The 15,000-nt window shown below is 44.4% G+C and overlaps 1 protein-coding gene across 1 annotated transcript in view; it reads left to right on the top strand.

Annotated features, from left to right (window-relative positions):
- raph1a (Ras association (RalGDS/AF-6) and pleckstrin homology domains 1a) overlaps nt 1–15,000 on the top strand; it is a 109,474-nt gene that overhangs the window by 84,458 nt on the left and 10,016 nt on the right. The window contains exons 9-13 of the mRNA XM_080838783.1: nt 3,498–3,657; nt 10,759–10,880; nt 12,446–12,511; nt 12,704–12,847; nt 14,552–14,662. Coding sequence (XP_080694909.1) covers nt 3,498–3,657; nt 10,759–10,880; nt 12,446–12,511; nt 12,704–12,847; nt 14,552–14,662 — 603 coding nt within the window. The remainder of the gene's footprint in view (nt 1–3,497; nt 3,658–10,758; nt 10,881–12,445; nt 12,512–12,703; nt 12,848–14,551; nt 14,663–15,000) is intronic.

Raw genomic sequence — 15,000 nt, 5'->3', positions numbered from 1 at the left:
CTTCCTCTCTTTCTCTCTCTCTCTCTCTTTCTTTAGCCAGGAGAAATCAACCCCTCACGAGATGAGCTCCCCACTGCTTTCTATCTATCTATCTATCTATCTATCCATCCATCCATCCATCCATCCATCCATCCATCCATCCATCCATCTGTCTGTCTGTGTGGCCAAATCCATGGATCCAACTTTCACTGTCACTTCTTCCTCTCTCAACTCAACTCATTTCAATTTAAGAAGCTTTTTTGGCATGCATGCCTTTGGTACACACATGTTTCTGTAACACATGCACTGTGTTTGACACCGCTTGACACCGCTTTTGTGACATAGATGATGACACATGCATCAGCCCCAAACCAGATTCAGGTCAGATTTAGCCAGCTTCTATCATAGTGAGTGTGTGTGTACGTGCGTACGTATGTGTGTGTATTATAGAGTAGGAGGGTTTTGGGTGACACAGGAGTCTTCTTGGCGTGTGTGTGCGTATATCTTAAAGTTAGTGTGTATGTGTTAATGTGTGTGTGTGTGTGTGTGTGTACGTGCCTACGTATGTGTGTGTATTATAGGCTTGGAGGGTTTTGGGTGACACAGGAGTCTTCTTGGCGTGTGTGTGCGTGTTTGTTAATATGTGTTTGTGTGTATGTGTTAATGTGTGCGCTTAAAGAGTGAAGGGTATCTAGGTTTAGCTTTAGTATCTAATATCTAGCTGTCTCCTATAACACCAACTCAATAGTAATAGTAATAATACAACAGGCCAGCACATTCATCATTCATCATATCTGGTCATACATGAATATATTTGCCGTTAATGAATACACACTGATGTATACACAGGCTGTATTAGCATAGTGTTTATTAGATAGATGTATAGATCAGTGGATTGACCGCTTGACAGAGATGGATGGATGGATGGATGGATGGACACAGATATCTACGTTCCATAACAGGGCAGCACTTTCATACACCCAGAGCAGATTAGTTCTGCCGTTGCTAGCACTAGTTGATGTTGGAGTTATCTCAGGTTTAAGCCATTTTAATCTGGGCAGACAGGGAGCATCTCTTCATCTCTTCATCTCTTATGCCGCCCCAGCAGGGACATCCTTAGCAGAGGGATATGCATGGACTTCTGGGAATGTGTAGTCTCCAAGCGATTGGATATGGATTGGAATGTCGCTGGTTGTTTCTGTTGGATTGGATTGGATTTGTGTGTGTGTGTGTGTGTGAGTGTGTGTGTGGATGAATGTAGGTCAGAGCAGGCTATTGGGTCTACATGGACTCTGATCGGTTAAAAACTGTGTCGGCTCGTGCAAATCATTGTGTGTGTGTGTGTGTGTGTTATTTGTTTGTGTGTGGGTGGGTGTGAGTGTGAGTGTGTGTGTGTGAGAGAGAGAGAGAAAAGCAGCTTTTGGCCCAATGCATTTGCCACCTGATGCTGCAATACCAGCTAGAGTGGCGAGTGATTTGGGCAGAGATACATACATGTGTGTGTGTTAGTGGTGTGTTAAGGGTTGGGGGGTAGCTGGTTACACGTAAGGGAGTTACATAGTTAAATCACAAAATAAATGTTATTGCAATCAGTTATAGTTACAGAGAAAAAATTATGTAATTAAATTACAGTTACCAATCTAAATGTTTAAAGCTTACCTTAAAAGAATAACGTTTAAAGCTTACCAGAATATAACGTTTATTCTGCGTTTGTTTTGCATCTTTCTTTTGTCTACGCTGACATTTCTACTTGCTGTTTCTGATTGGTTGTCTTGTTTGAATTAGCACTGCAATACTTTGATGAAGTAATTCAAATAGTGACATTGCTTATTCATTTTGTGTGAGTGTGTGCGCTCATGTGTGTGTGTGTGTGCGTCTGTGTGTTCGCATATGTGGTTGTCTGTGTGTGTGTGCATGTGCGTGCGTGTATGCTGATGTGGTAGAGTGGTCTGCATCTGGCTTGACCGGATGAGATAAATCGCAGTCAGTCAGTCTATCAGTTTGTGTGTGTGTGTGTGTGTGTGTGTGTGTGTGTGTGTGTGTGTGTTTGTGTGTTAGTACTGCAGTCAGTCGGTCAGTGTTCAGCAGGCTGATCCCAGACTAACACACACATGCCAGCATTGCAGTGCCTGCGCTAACACACACACACACACACACACACACACACACACCAGCAGTGTAATGCCTCCGCTAACACACACACACACACACACACACACACACACACACACACACACACACACACACACACACACACACACACACACACACACACACACACACACACACATGCCGGCAGTGCAGTGCCTGTGCTAAATCACTCACAAAAGACCATCACACACACACTCCACAATGCACTGAATGGTCCACAGCTCTCTGAGCCATTGTCATTCAGCGTGTGTGTATGTGTGTGTGTGTGTATGTGGTTGTATTCACTAACAGGACAGCTATTCAGGGCCCATTCAGTCCCCATGCTTTAGTTTTCTTAGGGCCCGCCCCATGTGGCTGCTGGATGCTGGGGGTCTGTGATGTGGCGGGGTCCTTCCTGAGGCTCTGGGGATGGGCTAAAGAAACATGGCCGTCATAACCTTTGACCTCTTTAAACCCCCTGACCTACATCTGTTTCAATCTCATGTTCAAATATTAATCTTTTTTCCAATATTAATCTATGTTCCAATATTAATCTATGTTCAATGGGTGTTACGTCATATGAATGTGTTACATGTCATGTGTGCGTGTACATCTCACTCCTCACATAGCGCTTTGTAACATTGAGGTGAATTGCATGTATTAGACCAGGGGCGTGAAACTCATTTTAGTTAGGGGACCACATACTGCCCACTTTGATCTCAAGTGGGCCAGACCAGTAAAATCATAGCATGTTTAAATCATTGGTGAAGGTTTTTGTATGATAAACCCTACTTTAAGGTCTTTCTACAATAAACTAGAAACATAAAGACCAAAAACTCAGACATCAGCCCACTGTTTATCTGCCTGGGCCCTCCTCTGCCGATTCCCTCGCTTTGCGACGCGTTTGACGTCAAACTAATCAAAAAGCGAGCAACAAGCACTGCTGCCTGTGGCAATGATCGCTTCTGCCTACGGAGCAGAGATCACAATTAAGCTGTTTTTGAAGCAATTACCGGATCGATTAAAAAAAATTACAAAACGTTTGCACTCACAAACCTCCATATTCTTAAGAGACATTCTGATTCACAATCCTTGAAATGTATGTGTTCAAAACAAGAGCAATTTCACCAATACTGTGCTTATCATTTAAACATGTGCATTACAACTTCAGATCACAGTTGATCAGCGGGCCGAGCTGGACTCCCTGGTGGGCCGGATCCGGCCCGCGGGCCATATGTTTGTGTAGTGTACTTGGGGAGTAGAGTAGGTGACTGTATGGCTACTATGAGGTAACTTGTGGCTCTGGGATGCTACTGTGTGTGTAATTATTTCCCTCTCTTCTGCTTCTCTTTCATCCTCTTCATCCTCCTCTTCCTCTCCTGCCGTAGCTGGTGATCCGGGTGCACCTGTCGGACGAGAGCTCCAAGACCATGATGGTGGACGAGCGGCAGACCGTGCGCCAGGTGCTGGACAGCCTGCTGGATAAGTCCCACTGTGGATACAGCCCCGACTGGGCCCTGGTGGAGACCATCAACGAGCTGCAGATGGGTAAGTGTGGAGGACACACACACACACACACCCACACACACATGGACACACACACACACACACACAACGAACACACACACACACACTCCGAACACACACACACAAACACACACACACACACACACACACACACACACAGAAACACACACACACACACACAAACACACATGAACACACACACACACACATGAACACACACACATGGAGTGTCCCATGCACTGAAATAGAACCCCAAATCAAATCAATTCATATGGTTCCATCTGTGACCTCCCCTCCTAGCCTCTTATCCATCCTCTCAAGTGTGCCGTGGCTTAAGCTGCTTCTTTTAAACGAGCAATTATCCTCTGTCTCCATCACCGTCACCGTCTCTGTCTCCTCCATGGAACAGAAGCCCAGGGGATCCATTTAAAAGCAGCTTTCTTTCCCACCTCTGACAAACCCCCCTCGACCCCCCCACCATAAGAACATAAGCACATGAGGCAGGGCTCATCTGTGTGTGTGTGTGTGTGTGTGCTCGCTAACTGACTTATTTTGTCTCACCTCACTGCCCTAGTCTCTTTCTGATCAGACAGTGGCTGAAAAGACTGATAGAAAAAAGAAAAGAAAATTCATTTCAGAAACAGTCACAGAAACAAGTCCTCCCTGCGGGGACTTCCACGCTCACGCAGGCCTTTTTTGGGTTGTTTGTTTGGTCCTCTTGCCAGATTAGCATTGGGGTTAGCATTAGCGGGCTAGTGTGTTTCCTATGCAGGATTACAGCCAGCAGGAGCAATCAGGGAGTGTGTGTGTGTGTGTGTGTGTGTGTGTGTGTGTGTGTGTGTGGTGGGGGTTTAATGTGGCTTTCAATCACTCAGAAATGGCTTTGCCAAACAGTGCTGGAGGTTAAGGGATGAGAGAGGAAGGGAGAGAGAGAGAGAGAGAGAGGGACGGAGAGAGGGAGGGATGGAGAGAGTGAGGGAGAGAGGGAGGGAGGAGTGGCTCAGAGCAGGCCTGTTCCATTGTAATATAAATGTAAGAGGTTGGACCGCTGCCAAGCCCTTCCTTCTGTTTTACTGGACGCCTCCTCCATACAGCTGATACTGCTGCTGCCTTCTCCATGGTGCTGTCTCTCTCTCTTTCTCATTCTGTCTTCATTCATTCATTAATTTATTAAATGTCTTCTTTCTCTCTCTCTCTCTGCCATATCTGTCTTTTGTGCTCACTCTTTCTCCTCTTTTCTCTCTCTCTCATTCCCCCTCTCCGCCTTTCTCTCTCTCATTCCCCCTCTCTGCCTTTCTCTTCCTCTCTGTGTCAAAGTGCAGCCGGATGAAGCTGTGTGTGTGTGTGTGTGTGTGTGTGTGTGTGTGTGTGTTATGCATGTGTGTGGAACTGCTCATTTTATTTGTGCAAAACGTGTGTGTATGTATATGTGTGTATATGTGTGTGTTCAGGGCGGCCATGCGTATGACCTAACCTACATCTCCAGGGCTTCTTCAGCCTAGTCATCCTGCACTGACAAGGAGAGAGAGGGATAGAGAGATAGAGAGAGAGAAAGAGAGAGTTAGAGGGAGGGATAGAGAGAAGGATAGAGAGACAGCTATAGAGAGAGAGCAGGGTAGAGACAGGAAAAGGAAAAAAGACAATAAAATTAAACTGAACTGAGAGTAGAGAGATGGAGAGCTTGGTCCAGAGGAAAAGAAAGAAAGAAAGAAAAAATAAAGAGAGAGAGAGCGTGAAGGACTTAAAGAGGAGAAGTGGCTAGGTCAGATGGACACAAGTGTTGCCTCTTGCTTGATAGTTATTGGGTAACTGGTGAAGATTGTGTAGACATCTGCTGTTGTTGATGGGAACAGATGGGTCAGCAGTGACCTGACCTGGAGACACACACACACACACACACACACACACACACAGGTGAGCGCACACACTGCTTGTGCAGTTCTGGCCACAAAGTGAATGAACACGTGCAGAATTCTCGGTTGTGTAGGTGCTCTCACACACACACACACACACACAAGAGCGTGACCTCCAGCCTGCCCTAGTGAATGAGATAGCCCATAGCCCAAACACAGATATCCGGCGCCAGGCTTCTGCCCGTACTCAGCCAGACCCTGACAAACCCAAAGCACTCCAGAATCACAGCAGAACAATCCCTAATCTGAGGGATTACGCTCACAATCCATTAGGTGATTAAACCCCTTGAGGAATTAAGGATCCCTTACACCCTGCATCCCGTTGTCGGGGATTACTAGTTCCATTCCAGCACAGAGCACCCCAGCCCCCCCTTCCCTCCCCCTGCTTGCCTCTTTAGTCCCGCTAACCTCCACACAGACAAAACACACTAGAGTCAGTGTGTGTGTGTGTGTGTGTGTGTGTGTGTGTGTATGAGTTTGAGTGTGTGTCTGTCAGTGTGTGTACAAGCGTGTGTTAGAGTTTGTGTCTGTGTCAGTGTGTGTAAGAGTGTGTGTGTGTGTGAGTGTGTATAAGAGAGTGATATTTCTGCACTACCACTTTATCACGCAACCATTCGATGACGAAAGTTTGATGAAAGTTAGCCTGGAATGCCAATATCACTCAGAGCAGCTTAAAGACTCATCTAGTTCCGCCCTTTTCCGTGTGTGTGCTGTTTGTGTGTGTGTGTGTGTGCACTTACACAAGAGAGTATTATGCACATGTTCATTCACTTTGTGGCCAAAGCTGCACAAGCCGTGCTCACTCAGTTCTAGGCCAAAGCTGTGGCTGTGCAGGCAGGTACTGTGTGTGTGAGTGTGTATGTGTGTTTGTGTGTGTGAGTGGTTTGTGTGTGTGTGTGTGTGTGTGTGTGTGTGTGTGTGTGTGTGAGTAGTGTGTGTGTGTGTGTGTGTGTGTGTGTGTGTGTGTGTGTGTGTGTCCAATATATATCCAGATGGGTCACTTTTGCGCAGATTGTGCTGGAGCAGAGGCAGAGTGCTCTCTAAACCCCCCGGCCACACACACACAAACCACAAATATATAGATGAGCAGCTACACACACATGGAGCTCGAGCCCTGCTGTCACTCATCCATCAACCAATGTCTGAACCTTGGAAAATCAGATTGAACAATTATCAATTTACCTAGCCAATCAGAAATTATGAAGGGCACAATTTAACCAGCCAAACAGAAAATAAGATGTGTTGCATAAATCAGTCCGTCAGGAAGTGAGATGGGTGGGGTTAAATCAACCAATCGATTTGATGGATGATCGAATCAATACCGATCAGAAACCAGACCAGGTGGAACTAAACCAAACCAATGAGGAGCTAGAATACCAGGACGACCAGACTGACCTCTGGTCCAATGTCAATTATATTGGCTAGATTCAAAAAAGGTCACGTTTGCATTGCTTTTACACATTTGGGCCACAGAGCACTAACACACACACACACACACACACACACACACACACACACACACACACACACACACACACACACACACACACACACACACACACACACAAAATACCCACACAAAATACCCACACAAAATACCCACAATACCCAAAGGCCATTGCTGGAGCCCCAGTGTGAGGTTGGCTTTAATGACCTTAAAGTTTCACTGTGAGTTTTAAAGCGCAATGGCGTGCTGCAGTTGCCCACACACTTAACTGTGGACTGGGTTGAACTGATAGCTTTAAACATCTTTATAAATCTTCCTCTGTCTTTTTCAGCTCCACTTTGCACTTGAAGTCTCTTTTTAAGTGGTCTGGAAGCCAGGGGATCAGGCTGGTTGTCGTGCGTGTGTGTTTGAGAAAGAGTGTGTGGTTGGGGGGGGGGGGGGGGGGGGGGGGGAGAGAGAATGTGTGTGTGTGTGTGTGGATGACACAGTGGCTGGGCTTAGCCTAATTCGGATAAGTGTCTCCTCCTCTCAGTCACAGAAAATCTGTGAATCTCTACGCCAGTAAAGGACCTTTAGACCACACACACACACTGAAAAGAGGCCCCATTGTAGAAGCACAGGTGTGCCTGTTTAAAGCAATGGAGGTCATTTTTACCTGGACTGTGTGATGTCAATTTTGGCAGATACAGGTGAAGTGCAGCAAACACTATATGACTATTCTATGCATTATATACAACTATATGGGCCATTCTACCGATTTTGTGTAAAGTACAGTCCCTCAACAATAAAAACTACTTACAAAACAAAGGTATTTAGGCAGAGATATTTAAGAAAATGTTATGGTCTATATAAACCCAATGCATTAAATGACATAGTGATAAGCTAAATATATATAAAAAAAAATATCATAATTTATAGGGTTCTATTGGGAAGTAGCTGTCCCCAACTCTGACATCTAAATTTCAATGCCTGTTAACACTTTTCAATTTTTTTCAGGGATCTAATTTCAAAGATCTTTATGATTGGGTTTAAACAGAACTTGGAACATTTAGATTTATTGTGGGTTTTATTTTTAAATAAATAAACTATACTCAAAAAATCATGTCCCCAGTTTTCATGTCACTACCGAAACACGAGAGTTTTAGTCCACTGGCTAAGCCTGTGTTTTAGCCACGACTCTGCATTTTGACCATGCAGTGACACTGCATCCCTGTCCCTCATGGTTGAATGGTAAGTAGCTAAATCCCATAGTTTTGATATAAATGTTTTCCAAAGTCTGAAAATTGACTGAAGAATTGTCACTACCGAAACCCATGTTTTCTTCAATTAAGTAAACCTTTTGGGGTTTTATGCAAAATCTTATGTTTGTATGTGTGTACACCTCTTCAAAGACTTGTTTGCTAGCCGTGTGCTTGCTAGAATTCTTTATGTATGCTTAAAGTTAGCTAGAATTGTCACTACCGAAACATGGTAGTGACCTGATGTTTTCGGTAGTGACAAAATGAAATGGTAAGTAGTTGTATCCCATCATTTATAAATAAATGTGTAGCACTACCGAAAAATTAAGTATATTTAAGTAATATAGCACGAGTGGGAGTGGGGTAGATAAGGGATAATCCCACGGGTGGTGTTCGGCCGTAGCCATCAAGGCCGAAGGCCGAGTGGCATAGGCAACAACACCCGTGGGATTATCCCTTACCTACCCCACTGTGAAGGACCGGGGCGGTCACCCCACGTTGTTTGGGGATGTGTCGACTGGACGGGGTGGTGAAGGATTGAAGAACAGTGCAGGAGATGGTAGTTGTTGTATAAAAATATATATATTTATTTACAAGGGCTATGAACCCCAACACAGTGCCCCAAAATAAACAAACAAAAACCTTCAGGCCGTACCGCCCGGCACTCAAGTGCGTGGCACCCTGGGCACCTGCTTGGCCGATTAGGCCCAAGTACCGGCACCTGCTCAAGGCCCAAGCCAGGCCCCTAACTAGGCCCAGGCAACTAGCCCAAAGCTAAGTACACAGCTAGCCACTCAAACATAAAACACATGAACTAAACACATCAAAAGGCACAAAGACAAGGCACAGAAACAAAGCACACAGAACAAGCACAAAGGAACAGGCATAAAACAGGGCAAACGCTGTCCACACATCTAGACAGAAAACACATACACCCTCTAAAAACAAGGAAGTGCTTTACCCTAATACCTCTCATCATTCCTCTCCACTCTGTCGTGTCTCTCTCAGCCTCTCTCCTTCTTGAGAATGAGGCACCCTTTAAATAGGACACAGCCACGTTAGTTTCATTAGCTCAAACATTGGAATCAGGTGCGCCATCCCCAACCATTATGGGGGAGGAGTCCAAAAGTCTTAAAGGGCACCATCCCTTTTTGCCATGGTGAGGAGGGGGAGAATTCACCTTCTCACACCCACTCCCACGAGTGCTATATTGCTTTTATAAAACAATTCTACTGTCAACAAATTAACATTTCAACACGAAGTTATTGATGGTGTATTTCGCCATTGTTTCTCCGCATCAAAAAATAGTTCCATTGTCAACGTCTTGGTTTGGAATTTTAAAAACCGTGAATTAACGGTTATCATCAATGCGAATGTTACATCGCGGAGTGATTTATTTTTAGCTGTGAAAAGTCCCGTAACTGTAGGTATGTTGACGAATAACCTATAGCATGGAACATCTCTCGTCCAATCAGAAACAGCTAAATTACGCGCTAGAACCCAATTGTTTTATAATGAGTAATCAACTAAAATATTATGGTACTGATTGGATAAATGTATGTTCAATTTCATCAATCAACAACTCTGGAATCAAAATGATCAGTATTTTGCATTTTACAAAGAAAGATTGCACTTAGATTTTGATGAATAGTATAAATTGAACTTGGAAATTTGGTAAAAATTTAATTTTTATGAATTTCATTGTGAAAACTTTCAAAGAATATTTGTAAAAATACAGAGAAGGGAAGGAAACACAATCTGAACAGGTCAATAAAAATACTTTTTTACTATAGTAAATGTGATGTTTCGGTAGTGACAATTTTTGGAGGAGGAAAAACATTCCAACACATTCTGAAAATACAATATAAAAATTGACTGTTCTTTTACTAGATATGTGTACTTTAGATATGGTACAATATACATACGGACAAAGTTTTTGGAATAAAACATGAAAAAATTCAAAATATTTCCGACCTGACTTTGCAGCAATTCGGTAGTATGGCCCATATATAAGACTGCATTATATACAAACTATATATAGACAACATTTTATACAAACTATATATAAGCATTATATACAAACTATACTGTATATAAGACTGCATTGTATACATTCTATATAGACTGTGATGTATATGCTGTACGAAAATATAATTTACAGAATAGCATATGATCTATAACAAATGACAAGGCATTCAATATTAGAGACCAACATCAGAGTTCCTGGTTCCTGCATGGAAACGAAAAGGTTCCTCAGTCTGCCAGTAGTGCTGTATTTGAAAAAAGACTGGACTGAAGCGAACTGAACCATGTGATTGTGTGTTAAACCTCTAAGGTCCTGTGATCTGAAACTTTGAGATCTGAGAAGTTCCTACACTGACTGAGACTAGTGTAATGTGATCAAGTGTCAGAACCTCTTGATTAGGTTCTATGGTGTGTTGGTGTGAGATCTGTCAGAACCTCTTGATTAGGTTCTATGGTGTGTTGGTGTGAGATCTGACCAGTTCTGGCTGTTTTCTTCCAGAGCGCATCTTTGAGGACCATGAGAACCTGGTGGAGAACCTGTTGAACTGGACCCGGGACAGCCAGAACAAACTCATGTTCATTGAGCGCATCGAGAAATACGCTCTCTTCAAGAACCCACAGGTAACACACACACACACACACACACACACACACACACACACACACACACACACACACACACACACACACACACACACACACACACACGCACACACCGCAACACTTAATAAACATACACGTTCATACAATGTACTGCATGCATCACACACCACTATCATTGCAGTCACATGGGGACACATGCATCACCTGAGTCTTAGCACTAAAATCGTAATATAAATTGCATAAAACAACACAACACACACACACACACACACACACACACACACACACACACACACACACACACACACACACACACACACACACACACACACACACACACACACACACCCTTTACAACTTAAGGCATCCCTGTTGCATCCAATAACAGGCACTACAGAAACATCCTTGTATTGAGTGTGTCTGGTGAACTTGGTGAGAGTTAGTCAGTGACCTCAGGGTACTTCAGGCAAAACTTTTACATAACGTAGCCAGTGAGCTTTTATTTATTTTTATTTCAGCGCATTAGACACACACACTCTCTCGCTCTCACACACACACACACTAAATCTTTCTCGTTCTCTCTCACACACACACCAAACACACACACACACACGCACACACACACACTAAATCTCTCATTCTCTCTCTCTTTCTCTCTCACACACTCCACCTCTGTCGTTCTCTCTCTCTCTCTCTCTCGTTCTCTCTCTCTCTCTCTCGTTCTCTCTCTCCCACACACACACACTCAAATACATATAATCCAGTCATGCTGATGACACACACACACACACACACACACTAAATCTCTCTTGTTCTCTCTCTCACACACACACAACACACTCCATCTTTCTCGTTCTCACTCTCTCTCTCATTCTCTCTCTCACACACACACACAAGCACGCACACTCAAATACATATACTCCAGCCATGCTGATCACACTTGGCTGCTGTTGCTTTTTCATTTGTTTGAGTGTGTAGGTAGGTATGTAGGTCAGTTGTGTGTGTGTGTGTGGAGAAAGAGAGCGACTGTCTGAATAATTGATGTAAGTCTGGAAGGTGGAGAGGCTGTCTGGATACCCTGTACCACCCAGACACACACACACACACACACACACACACACACACACACACACACACACACACACACACACTTACACACACTCTCACTTCCTCACCGACGATCATGCCGAGCGGAGTCTGAGTGAGTGTCTGAGGCATCTCCGTCTATGATTCATGTGAAATTGGATATGCTGTTCATTTTTAAAGAGAAGCCTTTCACCACCTCTCTCTGTATCTGATGGTGGAGGAGTGTGCTTGTGTTTCTAGGGCTTTTATTGAGTGTGTGATTTATTTAACTTGTGGAGCTCGGTTCGTCTAGTGATAGTGGCGTGTTTGGCTTAGTAAGAGCATCTCCTGGTGTGACACTTGTTCTGCATCATCTGTTGTAGTTGTGTGTGTTTGTGTGTGTGTGTGTATGTCTCTGTGTGTGTCTGTCTGTCTCTGTGCGTATGTGTGTGTGTGTGTGTGTGTGTTTAAATCTGTGCTCTCTCTGATGACTTGTCTTCTCTTGTAAAATTTGGCAGAACTACTTGTTGGGGCGTAAGGAGACGTGTGAGATGGCTGACAGGAACAAAGAGGCCCTCCTTGAGGTAAGAGACTTGCTTACTCATGCTTGTGTGTGTGTGTTTGTGTGTGTGTGTGTGTGTGTGCTGCAGCCTTGTCTGTGTTTTTTTGTGTGTACGTATGTGTCTGTGTCTCTGTGTGTGTGTGTGTGTGTGTGTGTTTTCGTTTGCATGGGTACTCATACTAGTCTGTGTGTGTGTGTGTGTGTGTGTGCGCAGGAGTGTTTCGGGGGCAGCTCCATCTCTGTGCCTGAGATAGAGGGTGTGCTGTGGCTGAAGGAGGATGGCAAGAAGTCCTGGAAGAAGAGATACTTCCTGCTCAGGGCCTCTGGAATCTACTACGTGCCAAAAGGAAAAGCCAAGGTCAGTACACACATACACACACACACACACACACACACACACACACACACACACACACACACACACAGACCCTCACCCTCACCCTCACACACTTCTTTCATGCCTTTCTAAAACCCAAACAAATCCCAACACCATCATGTTGTCATCCATATCTTTCACCTCTTTGCACAAGCAAATACACACACACACACCTCCTTTCAATTCAACTGCTTACACCAAGTGCACCTTCTCAAAGCTTCAAACCTGAGGGCATCTTTAATACTTAATTATTAAATACTTAAATATTGATCGTGAAGACCTACATAAGTCCAGGTAAAAGGTATTTACCCTAAACACACACACACAGCCACACACAAACAGCCACAGCCACACACACACACACACACACACACACACACACACACACACACTTACACACACACACACACACAAAAGTACGCACACCTAAATGCATGCACACACACGCGCGCACACACCTCAAAGCTCATACCCAAAGCTTGGCTGCCATGCAGGATGGATGTTCCTAGAAAAACAGGGGATAAATGTTTAATAGGCTGTGTGTGTGTGTGTGTGTGTGTGTGTGTGTGTGTGTGTGTGTGTACGTGTACGTGTACGTGTACGTGTACGTGTACGTGTACGTGTACATGTCCTCTGTCCAAGACATGACATTTAGGATTAATGTTAAGACCCAATAAAGCAGAAGACGGTGTGTGTATCCAGCCCCCATATCCAGTATTTAAGAGACACATTTATAAACATTAAAACTTAACAGGTCTGTTGAAAGCTACATACCGCCCTCATTTTCTGACTTGATGCTGCATACAGTAATACATCCCTAACACACACACACACACACACACACACACACACACACACACACACACACACACACACACACACACATACACACCAATACTCTTATTATTCTCACAAGCCTCCGTTTAATCCCTCTGTACATCTGGCCATGCAAACATACACACACACACACACACACCATATGCACACACACCATATGCACAGTAAGCCATTTAAGCCTTTGTTAAATGCTGCACATGAACCTCCAGTATGCCCCTGCTACAGGTTCACCTCTGTTACCCCTCTGAAGCAGGGGGAGTCCCCAGGCCCGACGCCCTGTTTAGATCACACACTCAAACACTCTACACTGCCATTTCCTGTTTATGTGTGTGTGTGTGTGTGTGTGTGTGTGTGTGTGTGTGTGTGTGTGTGTGTGTGTGAGTGTGTGTTTACTGGTAGGTGGGAGTGTGTTTAGGTGAGTTTGTACTTGTGTGACCTCTTGACTAGAGGAGCATGATCACCCACCAAGTAACACACACAAACACACACACACCCCACACACACACACACACCCAAATACAAATAAACCATAACGCATACACTTACACACGTGTTGTACTCACACACATACATACTTATTCAAACTCATACACACACACTCACTCTCTCTCTCTTGCTCATTCATTTCTAATTCTCTCTTTCACCCTCTGTTTCTCTCATATGTGGTGCTCCCCCTAGTGGTGTGATGTTGTAAGTCTTCCTTGGGCCTATCTCTCTCTATCAATGAGAAGCAAATGCTTTTTCTCCCTCCATCCCTCCATCCCTCCCTCAACCACACACACACACACACACTCAGACTTTACAGGTGTGTGTGTGTGTGTTGATGTGTTCTTGTTGTATCTCCTGTAGACTTCCCGAGACCTAGTGTGCTTTCTGCAGCTGGAACATGTCAACATCTACTACGGCATGGACTACCGCAGCAAATACAAGTCCCCCACGGATTACTGCCTGGTGCTTAAGGTGAGAGATCACACACACACACATGCACACACACTCACACACACACACACACCCAAAGCAAATACAAGGCCCCCCAAAATGACTGTACTGTGCTGAAGGTGAGATTTCTCTCTCACAGACGCACACATCCACACTTCCATCCTCGGACATAGATGGGTCCCCCCCCACACACACACACACACACACACACACACACACACACACACACGGGTCCCCACTGACTCTTTCCCCATCAACCATTACATGATTCACTCAAACAAAAATCTGTGTTGTTTTTGTGGTTATTCGATTAGGTGCCCATTTATTCCATGTAAAACCACAAGACACACACACGCTTA

The sequence above is a fragment of the Sprattus sprattus genome (genome assembly GCF_963457725.1).
Source record: "Sprattus sprattus genome assembly, chromosome: 5".
Lineage (NCBI taxonomy): Eukaryota > Metazoa > Chordata > Actinopteri > Clupeiformes > Clupeidae > Sprattus > Sprattus sprattus.
The sequence above is the reverse complement of the archived record's forward strand: the minus strand, read 5'-3'. Positions and strand labels throughout refer to the sequence as shown.